We start from the raw sequence: 13,241 nt of genomic DNA, 5'->3' as shown, positions 1-13,241 counted from the left end.
TGATTTAAATTATAACACTAATAAATAATGAAATGTCCCATATAAAATATAATTTAGCCCCTATTTGTTATCCATTCTTTGTTAATTAAAATAAAAAAATATGGCCGTTATTAATTATATCAAATCATCAAATTTGAATTTTTATATTTTGTGTGGTGATATATGCCTCCGAAATAGTCTAATTTTCCAATTATTCTCATTCAGATGTGGTTTTTTGCAAGTTGAACTCTATAAATTATAATGATAGATGAGTTTTATTGGGTTAGATTCGACAAACTTATTTGCTGAGCTAAGCAGTTCCTGACTATTCTGACTTGGTGATTGGTCCATTCTCTGCCTGAAATTAGATGACTACCTTCGTTTTAACTATAGTGTGCTTTGCTCGCATTGGAATATATTCATATATTAGTTGATCTCCTGTTCCCTAAACTAATTTGTAGCATATTTTCTATTTGGGCCATGTTTTCTTGTTCAGCACTATGTTCTGAATATCTTGTAGCATAATTATGAACTAGAATATGAGAACATGACAATGCATGATTAATGCTGATATCGAAATTGAAGTAATAGTATATCCACAACAATATTTTAAAGCAACACAAAATCTTACAAAATGTAATAGAAGATCCTACATAAAATATGCAGGAAGAAGATATAGAATCTAGGTGCAGCAAAGAATCTTGACGGAATAGGCCTTCTCTAATAGTAACCATATGGAGGTTGTGGCCTCCTCGGTGGTGGATAATATCCATATCGAGCTGGTGGCCTCTCTAGGTACCCCCTCGGATAATACGAGCCTCTAATAGGATACCAAGGATTTGCTCCACCATAATACCCTTGTACATAGTTTGGCGGATAATATCCATATCGAGCTGGTGGCCTCTCTAGGTACCCCCTCGGATAATACGAGCCTCTAATAGGATACCAAGGATTTGCTCCACCATAATACCCTTGTACATAGTTTGGCGGATAATATCCATATCGAGCTGGTGGCCTCTCTAGGTACCCCCTCGGATAATACGAGCCTCTAATAGGATACCAAGGATTTGCTCCACCATAATACCCTTGTACATAGTTTGGCATATATCCATATGCACTACTCTCGTCTTCGGGCACCGTATCAGTAATTTTCCGACTCCTGGGATGTAGTTTGCAGAAATAATTTCTGCAAACAAAGTCTTTAACCTGGGCGGGTGGATCATACACTTCACATTTATGCTTATTAATTCTCATCATGGGACAAGATCTATCTTGACAACAGCAATTTTTGTGCATTTTGTGTTGAGATTTACTTTTCTTCAAATCTTTATCCTCCATAGTTTTTGTGTTCTTTGATTTTTCCCCTTCGTCGTCTGTAGATTGTGGCTCATAGGATACAGGATTTGCCTTTTTTGCTAATTTTGCATAAGTAAGTTTGATGATTGTATCTGGATCCACCGTTGCTGATAGGGATACAAGATTTTCATCTGTGTTTATAGTGTGCGAAGAGACACCTACTACACACGAAAACATAACCACAAAATCAAGAATAGATTGAAATTGCGCAAAAGATAAAAATAGACATAAAACCTTAAACAGAATGAGCAAGAACTCGAGTAAAATGTAGTTTTATTGAAAATAGAAATTACCTGTGAGTTTGAATAATGCTTTCTCCAGTTTCTTCAGTACAATCTTCTGCAATAAGGGAACAAATAGATGATAGAATATAATGTTAAAAATGCACATTAACATCTCGAGAGGTTGATATTCCATTGGAAGAAATTCGAAGAAGAAGGTAATAAAATTAATAAGAGAAAAGTTTCAGTGGGCTGAATTTTATGCCTTCAGTTCGACAGAAATTATGTTACGTTTCTTAAATTCCAAATTCAAAATTAGAAATATTGCATTTACCACTATTAAATATAATCATTCAATTATGAAAATTTGAAGGGAATTTGAATGATTGAGTTATGCTACAATGACAAAGGGGGTTTACAAAGTTAGGTTACAAAATCAAATCTACACCAATTATTTCAAAAACAGATTTTAAATCATTTGAAATCAATGGTCCAGATTTTGCCAACATACTTTGACACTTCACCTTTGTACACCAACTTTGTAGGAGTAGAGTTATTCTTGAATGATTATTTTAGAACATAAAACAAGAAGATCAAAGAAGAATCATATCAGAAAAATAGATTTATTAATTAGTTGGTCGGTGTAATTAAACATGAGCCATTTTCAACGTTTTAGAATTTTGCATCTCAATACTACCATATGCAAATGGCAGATGCAATTTTTTGTTTTAAATTTAAATATTGACATTAATATAAGTGGTATTGCTCTATTTTATGCTTCTTATTTGGTATTTGTTTGGAGAATTCGATACTGATTTATAGATTTTTATTTTTTTAAAAATAAAGTAATAATCAATATTCAAATGAAACTATAGTTGTGTCAAAGTAGATCAAAAAATCCAGGCTCGAGACGATCCACCTTTTTTGAAAACTTGGATCAAAATCAAAGAGTTGATAAGTAATAATAAGTGGATTGTGCCTGACTTGATTGTGTATCTTGATAACTCATGAAGATTGATTCATTGGTTTGATTTATTAAAAATGCCATTTTGACTATACATACTAATTTCTTCACTATACTTTTTCAAACAATGTTCCTAGCTCTCATCTCTCGTATTCTCTCCCTAAATCAAAAATGTCTGCCAACGCTGTGAAACAAGTTTGGTACATTCCATCCCGTCTCAGCTGATACTTCATTCAGTTTTGCTAGACGGACGGGGTCACGTCGGCCTTGCGTCTTGTTCGAACAACTTTTTCCTACTACTTCACGGTATACTGAACTGGAGATCAGCACCAAACATTGCATTTTACGAATTCATCTAGACCAACGCATAAAAATCTGTTGCCAAATTTGATTCGCCTACAGTGGAAATTCTATTTCAACCAAATATTAAATTTAAAGACGAAAACGAATTTCAGGCAAAACCACTTCACAGCCTAACTAGTCAGACACCAATGTCCGTTTCCGGAAGCCAAACAAGCATAACCCACAACATTGATCATAAAAATCTGATATGTAAATACAAATATAATCCCCAGAAAAAATGATGGAAAATGCAAAACATGAAGAGTATGAAAAGAAAATTGAATTTCGTCAACTACAATCAATTCCAGTGTCAAACTTCAACCGTATCTAACTAGTAATTACCCTTTTATATTTACAACTAAAATTCCTTTGTGCGCCTATAAAAAAGGGAAGAGAAGGTATTATTCACACTACTCTCTAATCTGCCTGTCTGATCCTCTAACTAACAGTCAGCTTAAAAAAAATATTTACTTTACAAGTCAAGCTGCTAATTTCTGGTAACTGTAGTGTATGCGGATTATCTAGGTTCTTAATTCTTCATCTTGGCATGGGAAAGCTAAAATCTTGAAACCCTCCTTGATTGGGGAGATTGACAGGTGGAGGCACCGTTACGCTATTATCAGCTGTCGTAATGTCATGGATGCTCGACCTTTTTCTTTCTTTTTTCACGGCTGTTTGACGAAGATAATATTTTTGCGCATGACTAGCTACTTGTGTTGGTGTCCTCGTGACCACTACATTTCTAGAAATGCTTCTCCAATCACCTTTGCCGTATTTGTTGAGCCCGATTAAAAATAACCTACAAATACGAGTCAATGTATTGATTATTATTACGTCACAACTTAGGAAAAACAAACAGAAGGATTTCACATCTAATTATTCAGAAATGAAAATTCATTGCCGACCTTGTCGAAGAAGATGCATAAGAAAATGTCAAAGAATTATTATCTCATTAAAATTTCAAACCACGGGCAACTAGAAAGGTACGTCCTGTATTAGTAAGTAATTTAGAATTATATCCGTACTGAAATGTGAGAACTGGTTCCATTAAGCATCCTACCTCAAATAAATAAATATTCTAGATTCAACTCACAGATCATAGATTTCACAGAAAAGCTGAAAAGATCAGGAGGCATTTGTTTTTTCATTTCAAGAAGAATTAGCAATGATCTTGCTATATGTACATTAAACTTTATATAATGAATTACCTAATACCACATGACAGAATGTCATTTGTCAGTTTAAAATACATTCAACTTTTTCATCCAATCTTTTCCACTCACATCATTTTATATAATCATTTATGTATTATTTTTATGTACCAATAGCATAATCCAAATTAGCAATACAAGTTTTCAAATATAGTAAAGGCAGGCTTTTGCTTTTACTCCTCCTCGTAAAGAAACATGAGGAAGTTACTTTAGACCAACCTTCTCTAAAAATTCTTTTAATCAAATAAAATACTTTCAAAGATTATTCAAATAGAGTAATGTTATTTAACACCACTGATGTTAAAACACTAATCTAAGTAGCACTAAAGTGACATTAAGTCCCTATTTGGTGGAGACAAAAATTAAATTTTTAATAAATTTTGATAGAAATTGATGAAATATATACTTGAAAAATTGTGAGTTCCACGAAATATGTGGTTAAAATTAATTGTGGACTTTGACCTGAATTAAAATCTTGATTTTATTTCCTACGTAACAAGAGCTAAATGATAGGTATAATTAAACGAATCACTTAATTCTACTTTTCATTGAATCTATCATTTAACATCACCTAGAACGTTGACGTAGCACTGATGTTAAATAACATTATTCATTTAATTATGTTCATAAGCAACGTATAAATCTCAAAAGCAATTATTAACTTCTCAAAAATGCCAAATATGCCCTAGTGTGCCCTAAATTGCACTTGGATCTCAAAATAGATTGTGTTTTGTATTAGCATTTTCGTTCAACCGAAAACGACAAAATTGCTTAAAATTTCGTTCCACAAAAGCTAAATATACGTCCTAATGAGCCTCAAACAGACTCCAATTCCAAAATCATCTTCTTCTTCGTTAATTTAACTATTCCCTCTCCCCTTCACATCTTAAACCCAAATTCTAGATTTCCAATTGACATAAAATACAGCTCAACCCCCTCTTCATTGACCTTGTCCTTGCAAAATCTGGAAACCTTTAAACAAACAATTTATGTTTCTTCAAACTTAATTCTATTGTTTACCTAACAACCTAACATACAAGAAAACAAAGGCAACAGGCGCGTCAAAAGAAACATTACCGAAATTTTCAATAATATAGAATTGAAAGGAAATCAAAGACTGTACATTTGAAAAAAATAAGAATCCACATTCAATAATTACTTCAAATTGTTCTTTTAAAAGAAAATCACGAATTATAAAACCCAGATTCTACCATATTCTGAAGATTAAAAAACCCTCGATAGTTAATAAAGATTTTTGTTGTTTTCCAATTGAAGCTAAAAAATGATAAAAACAAGAATCTAATGATTTTGTAGAATTCTCCTTTCATCTCGACGAAAAATAATACCCACAAAAATATATATAAATTAAACATTAACCCAAAGTTCAAAATCATTTCCATTGAATAAAAGCACATATAGGAACTTTTAAATCTGTACGCGCAAGTACCTGTGTTCTTCTTCTGTCCAAGGTGTTCCTTTCTTCCTTTCTACCTCGTTCTTCGTTCTATGCCCACTCGACCCAAAGGAGATCTGACCCTGCCTTTTCGATTCAACCTGATTCCACTCAAACGTGTCTGAGTCATCATCATAATAACTCGGCAGGTCGACCCGACCAGAATCAATCTCGTACACATCGTGCAGAAGCGCCTCGTAATGGGCCCTGACATCATTCGGAGTCTTTTCAGGCAGCCGATCGGCGATTTTATGCCATCGGTGTTCCTCCATCTCGTCGGCGAAATCCACCAAAGCCTTTTCAAAAATCTTGTCATCTTGCCGACTCCACAACACCGGCATCACCGCCTCAGAATTCCCCATCATCCTCCATTCATTACCACTACTATTATACATCATTTAATAACTTAGCTTTATCAAATTCAAGGTGTTAAAAAGAGTTTTTTATAAGGGTTTTGGGAGAAATTAGAGGTGGAGGTAAACATACAAATATGGGGAGGTTTTGGAGATGGAGAAATATGGATGTACACGTTTTTACTTAAATTGGTGGAACTGGATCTTCTGGAACTGTATATAGAAACAAATTTCATTTTGACTTCTTCTTATTTATTCATGTAATTATTTAATTATTTATCACCCATTATTTTGTTCTTTTATTTTATGCCTTGTCATAATTATATAATTTTAAATTTAATTATAATCAGATTATAGCCTATTTGTCGTAAGGCTTTTGACTTGAAATTGGACTTGACTAATTTTGTGCTTATGGATTAGCTTATACATTTTCAATGTACATTGCTTGTAATAATATATTTTATTGCGTAAGTGCAAAGAAATAAAAAAATCTTGTTGAGAAACTAGTCTAATTCTAAACCCCCAAAATTTAATATTTGAAATTTTTGAAAATAATAGAGAGAATGAAAACAAAGAGTTTATTCCAATAAAGAATTTGAGTTGACATAGATGAAAATTCAAGTAGCTGAAACTGAAACAGCTACTTTATATCAAAATTGAAGTTATACAAGTAATATAACTACGAGAAATATGGGTCGATATTAACTTTTAACGAAACTCAAGTAACTCTAATCACATACTAGAGTCTTTGTGAAGGTAAAACTCTACTAGGTCAAAATTGATTACCTTCGAACTCGACTTTGAGCTCCACTTGCAGGAGCTTTTGTACCCTTCCTAGGAAAAAGTGGCTTGAATCCATCTCAATAAAATCAACTCAAGCATTATGGGAGTTCATGGCTGCTTAAGACCACAAAATTGGATATGGTCTGCACATCGTGCTACTTTCGTGTTCTAGAAAGTACCTAGAAATGCCTAAAAAATGTGCATGCGTTCCTGACATGGCCTGCACACCGTACTGCTTTTGTGTGCCGAAAAATCTGCCTGCGTCCCTACCACGGTCTGCACACCGTGTTGCCTTCATGTGCCTGAAAATATACCTGCGTCTCTGCCACGACCGAAACGTGTCCTGGACATAACCTGCACTACTTCAACTTTTAAAAATTTAAATATCTTGTCTTTGTTTTTTGGAAAAATTTCATATCTAAGAAATTATGTATAGTTCATTTCAAAACTAAGACATAAGGTTTTAAATTCCAAAAATTAGATATTAATTAATTTTATTTATGAATAATTAATTAAAAATATATTTTATTAATTCAATGTATTAAGGTCACAATTCTATATTATTTGATCACAAATTATCAAATTAACTGATGACAAATTATTTCTCGATCACGAATTAAAATTTTAGGATTCACAAATTATTTTACGGTTACAAATAAAAAAATTTACAAGTCACAATTTATTCATTAGTCACAAACCAAAAAAGTTATAGATCACAATTTATTTATTGATCACAAATTATTAATTTTATAAGTTATAATTCAAATTTTCAGGTCACATATTATTTATTGGCCATAAAAATATCCAATTTATTTGTTACAATTTTAAATAATTGATCACATATTATTTATTGATAATAATTAACCAATTTATTGATCACAAGAACTAAATAATTGATCATAGACCCTCTTTATACAATCCCAACCCAACACAACCCCATCACCACCAAAACCACCATCTCACAATCACTAGACCACCACCGCCTGTACTAAAAATCAAAACCACCATCTCACCACCGCTATTTCATTAGTCACATGTTATATTATTGATCACACATTAACAAATTTATTGGTCACAATTAATCAAATAATCTATTACTATCACCACCATTTGTTACCTATACCTCACCACTACCTCCAATGATACCGCCGCCAATACCACTGTCGCCACGTCATGACAATTGGCAACATTACTACCATGTGCACCAACTCAGACAAACTAACATTCACCACCAAAAACCACCACTACTTCACAACCACAACGACGGTAGCAACGATGACACCACCAACACCAACAAAACCGTTTATGACCACTAACTCAGCACCCTAAAAACCCAACACCAAAACATAGAAAACCATCATCGTCACCACCACTCCAACAACAAAAATAAAGATCTCAGCGCCAAGTGGAAATTATTAGTGGTCAGAATGCTATCGACATAAATTAAAGTCTATTGTATGTGGTTGACTGGGCAGTTTCGACGATTAAATTTGGTGGCTTCTCTCTGAGATTGGTGATCCATGGATCGAGGCCGCTCTTATACGTCGAATCTGCGACTAATAGCAGCGGTGGCTGCTCTGATGTATGAGATCCACTATGGCAAGAAAGCCGAGAATGGCGCAGGGCGACGTCTTAAGCGTCGTTGGTTGCTTTGGAATGACGGGAGCCCAGTAACTTCGCAGTGGCATTGGCTACTTCAGAGAAGCGCAACCGATGGTAGCGTCTTGAACGTCGTGGTTAGCTGCTTCAGAGTAATGTCGCTCCGGTGGTGGGGTCTTGAGTACCGCGGCGTGGTGCCGACGTCGTGAGCGTCGCAATGCCGACAATATCTTCAGCTATGATGTGCGAGAAAGAGGAGAGAAGTGAGGGATATGGGCAGAGGGGGGGTTGAGGGAGAAAACTGTTAGGGTTTGGGAGTGAAATTTGGTGTGTGGGTGGATGGGGTGTGATAGTTAAGTAGATTAATTAATTTTATAATAATATTGTTTTATTAATATTAAAAGTTTGAATTATTATCTGATTATTGAATAAAAAACTTTTAAATTTGAATTTGAATTAGATAGTTAAAAAACATGACTGTATAATTTCCACTTGTCTTTTCCTTATAAAAAACCATGTTTGTAATTAACAACATTATAATATCATTAACGATTTTGAAACATTTTTAGTCAGTTTGATTCCTCAAAAGAAAAAAAAAAAAATTACTTTCTTCCCTAATAGAATCAGTTCCATTTAATCGACTTGCCCTTATTTGATGGTCATTATTTGAGAAAATAATATTTTGAATAGTAATTTTTAGAAGAATATGTGGTTAAAAGGTGTGAAAATATTTGAGGTTTACATGTAAAATATTTTATTATGTGAATGTATAATTGAAAATACTCACGTAGAAAAAAAAATTCAAATAATAGTTGTCTAACGGGGGCTATATATAAAATGTGTTATTATAACATTTTTTGACAATGTTATTGTGAAATTTTTAGTAGGTTGGACTAGACACGACGACATAAATAAATAACAAAACATTTAACGGTAATTATCCATGAGTTTGTGTGACCAAAGTTTTATTTTAATATTTTTGTCAAATTACTTTAAAATTTATTAACATCAACTTTTTTTTTCTTTTGTTAAGGAAAATCTACAAACCTATAGCTATAAAATATAATAATTAACAAAATACTAACTTAAGCCTAATAAATTAAACAATATTTTAATTGACAAAAATACAAAAATTGTAGTACTTACCAACATCGTGAATTTTACCAACAATAAACAAAGCATATTAAGATTTAATTAATAAAATGTTATTTTAAAGCAATTTTTTGCTTTTATATCTCTAAATATATTTAAATAAGTTATTTAAAAAAATAATAATGAAATTCACTACTTCTATTGCATACTTCTCTAATGATAATCTTTTGTTAAACACAAATAAATATTTTACCATTTTAATCTAAGCAACAATGTAATACAATTAAGAGGTGACTTGAAAAAATGAATTTTTTTTTTTGTCACATTTTTTCCTTCTATAATTTTATTCAATTCTTTTAATTAATTGGCGTCTCCTAACCTCGAAATATTATTCATTATTGCAAAAAACAAGATTTAAATAAATATGTATAATTTTTCTTTAATATTTTAATCACATTGGAGTTGAGATATGATATGCACTTTTAAATTAGATCACATGATTAGTATTAGTTCAAATTCTGTTATCGTCTATTTACAAAAAATTTGCATGCGTTAATCATCTGATTAAAAGGTCTGCATGTAAGAATGTGTTAAAGACGTGATTTAAATTATAACACTAATAAATAATGAAATGTCCCATATAAAATATAATTTAGCCCCTATTTGTTATCCATTCTTTGTTCATTAAAATAAAAAAATATGGCCGTTATTAATTATATCAAATCATCAAATTTGAATTTTTATATTTTGTGTGAGGCTCATAACGACTGTATTTTTCATTCTCATTTTTGTAAAAATGAGAAACAAACGTCCCTTACTATCACGAAATCCATATAAATGAAAATAAATTATTGAAAATTGTATTAAATTTTTGAACTACCCAAACATGACGCGCATTAATTAAAGTCAAGACATTGAATTTGAACTCACCAACCTATTTCCATACAATGTACAAACATGTTGACATATACACTAATTAATTTAAAACTATTCAAAAATAATTATTAATTATTTCACATATTTTACTAATTTCTAATAAACGTGTCCTTTTATAAATGTATTATGTGTGCAATGTCGGCAGCCACCTACGACAGGTGGATTTGTCGTTTTCTTGAGTTTGGTAAATACTATCCCTTTAGGCTGTCACTTTAAAAAAAGTGGCATTGGCCAATCTCCTTCATCTAGAAGGCACCGGGAAGTTTACGATCTACGTGGCGTGCTGACAGATGAACACGTGTACCACAACAGGAAAAGTACAAAAGTTTTGGATAAGATGAATTTTGCCACCTAAGATGTTAATGGATAACGTTGAAAGCTCCCACGTTTTATTTCAAAAAGAATTTTGCTATTTATATTTGGACATTAACACGCCCCTCATAAGAAGGGGGTTCGCACTGAAAAAAGAAAAAGTCCGGGCTGTGAGGGACATGTCAATAGGAGTGAGCACGGGTCAGTTCGATTCGATTCTATTCGATTCTAAATAGAATCGAACCAAACAGAACTTTTCGAGTATCTAGTAAATGGAATCGTCGGGTCCAAATATAATTATGGAACCGTTCGGGTTCGGTTCCTTTCGGTTCAGTTCGATTCGGTTCTGTACTATAATTAAATTTTTTAACATTTATAACAACATTATATAAATACAACTAATGATACATTCAATGATTTTGAAATGTCAGAGACTAGTAAACTACCTTATTCAAATGATCGCTACGATCAAAGTTTCGGTTGGCGAAAGTCACAGTTTCGATCGGAGGTCACAGTGTCGACCAATAATTGCATAGGTTTTGGAATTTAATGAGGCTGCGAGAGTGAGTGCGAGAGTCGAGACAACGTTATACACTTTGGTGTTGGTGTTTAGGGTTATTTAGTGGATTTGATATTACTTGGCTAAGAAATGAAACAATAAAATGGGTAATTGGGCTAAAAATTAAAAAATTAGAAATGAAATAAATTATTGGGCCAAAATTTTGGATTTAGAAATCGTTAATTTGTTAATTTGTTTAAAAAAAATTTAAAATAATTTGATTTACTCAATATAAAAAAAAAATTAGAAAGATACAGTTCTTATTCGATTCTTCCGTTCTAGATCTAGAATCGAGAACCGAACTGTACCCGTCGGTTCTCAATTCAGATACCCATTCGAGTATTTAATTTGACAAGAATCGTCGGATTCGGTTCGGTTCGGTTCGGGAGATTTGCCCAACCCTACATGTCAACGCTCGAATACATATAGCATGACCCATTTCAAAAATATTTCTAATTTGGGATGCATTTGTTGTGAGACAGATTCAGATTCTTCTCAGGTTAAGAATAATACATAAACTAGAGAGTTCTCGGTAGAAGCATTTGACAAAACAAAATAAAGATTTTTTTAAAACGTTCTTAAATTGAGTGTTTAGTATATTCAAAATCATTTTGTATCTTTATTTATACCAAAGACGAATATAGGGGGGCTGGGCTGGCTGTAGCCCCCCCTCCCCCCAGGTCCAATAATTTCTTTATAAGGTATTTTTTTATTTTTTTTGGGTAAAAAATCAGTTTTTTATGTGTAAAAATTTTTTTTTCACGAAGTAGCCCGGTTTAAAATTTTGTAGCCCGGTCGTGGATCCAACCCTGAATCCGTCCCTGATTTATACCTTGATTGATCTAAATTTAAATTTTGCTTCAATGGAAAAATCTAATAATTTCACTTTCTGATGAAAAAAATGCAATTTACAATTTATTTATTTGCATCTTTCCATTTGAGAAGTTTTTGACCATTTGAAGATTAAATTATAATTTAAATTTATATAACACCACGATTTAAAGATGCTCTAAGAGCTGATTCTTGTGTTCCTCATTNATTTGAAGATTAAATTATAATTTAAATTTATATAACACCACGATTTAAAGATGCTCTAAGAGCTGATTCTTGTGTTCCTCATTCGAGGAACAATGTAAATCCTAACTTGCAGCACCTAGATTGATTGTATATCCCTTTTTTATTTTATTTTATTCGTGCTCTTTGATAATATTGCTTAATGAAATTTGATTGTTATTTTAAAAATTAACTGGCAAAAGGCTCTATGAATTGAAACCTACCATAGCGAATTAGAATGCCCAGAAACAAATGAAAACACGATCAAACTCTAAAAAAATTAAAGATCTAAAAGTAAAGTGCAGAAAATTAAAGTTTTCCGACTGAAGTCCCAAAAATTCGATGATCACTTCTAACACCTAATCTCTTGTTGAGTATGCACAAAGTAGATAATACTCTATTGTACTGTAAAGCCTTAAAACAATAGTCAACTATGCAACAATGTACAAATTACAAACATAAAGTCACGGAAGAATTATCTTTTGCACCAAAATAATTCCTTCCGAGTTATTGTTCGCCAAAAACACTATAAACCTAATCTATACTCGTTCTGAAACCCACGAAAGAAAGAACACTAAGTTCTTATTCATATTATACCAAGTAATAAAACCAAAAACATAAAGTAGAAGATGAAAATTTGAAGTCTTGACTCTTGAATGAGGATTTCGAAAGAAGACGACGAACACAGAAAATAAAACAGTTTCCTCCCAAAGTCTCAATACACTGAAGTAACACAAAAGCCAAATGAAGCGTTTTAACCTTCACAAGAATCCAGAAGGAGATTCAACGATTTTCCTCACGTCACGTGTCTCAATCCAGTGAAACCCATTCCCTAAAGGAGTCGTAGACGTTTTAACCCAATTTTGAAAGCACACTTCACACGTGCACAGTGCAACACTTAACATTTTGGCTTTTATATTGTATTTAACTATTCGACTTTTTTTTTTCCTCAGTGGAATAGCTATTAACTTATATAGCTTGATGGACCTGACAAATATTGTTCTTACATAACCTCCTTAATTTGTTCA

At 32.5% G+C, this 13,241-nt stretch overlaps 2 protein-coding genes across 2 annotated transcripts; both read right to left on the bottom strand.

Annotated features, from left to right (window-relative positions):
- Positions 1–584: 584 nt before the first annotated feature.
- LOC111382515 lies at positions 585–1,826 on the bottom strand. Its single transcript, XM_023006518.1, has 2 exons — positions 1,629–1,826; positions 585–1,493 (listed from the first exon to the last, which is right to left on the bottom strand). The coding sequence occupies exons 1-2, from the start codon at positions 1,750–1,752 to the stop codon at positions 700–702; spliced, it is 918 nt and encodes a 305-aa protein (XP_022862286.1). The 5' UTR covers positions 1,753–1,826; the 3' UTR covers positions 585–699.
- Positions 1,827–3,108: 1,282 nt separating this feature from the next.
- On the bottom strand, positions 3,109–6,066 carry LOC111382513 (transcription factor SRM1-like). The gene is made up of 2 exons (XM_023006516.1): positions 5,521–6,066; positions 3,109–3,661 (listed from the first exon to the last, which is right to left on the bottom strand). The coding sequence occupies exons 1-2, from the start codon at positions 5,922–5,924 to the stop codon at positions 3,400–3,402; spliced, it is 666 nt and encodes a 221-aa protein (XP_022862284.1). The 5' UTR covers positions 5,925–6,066; the 3' UTR covers positions 3,109–3,399.
- Positions 6,067–13,241: the final 7,175 nt, after the last annotated feature.

Source organism: Olea europaea, unplaced genomic scaffold, assembly GCF_002742605.1.
Source record: "Olea europaea var. sylvestris unplaced genomic scaffold, O_europaea_v1 scaffold2513, whole genome shotgun sequence".
Classification (NCBI taxonomy): Eukaryota; Viridiplantae; Streptophyta; class Magnoliopsida; order Lamiales; family Oleaceae; genus Olea; species Olea europaea.
This window is presented reverse-complemented; position numbering and strand designations above follow the sequence as displayed.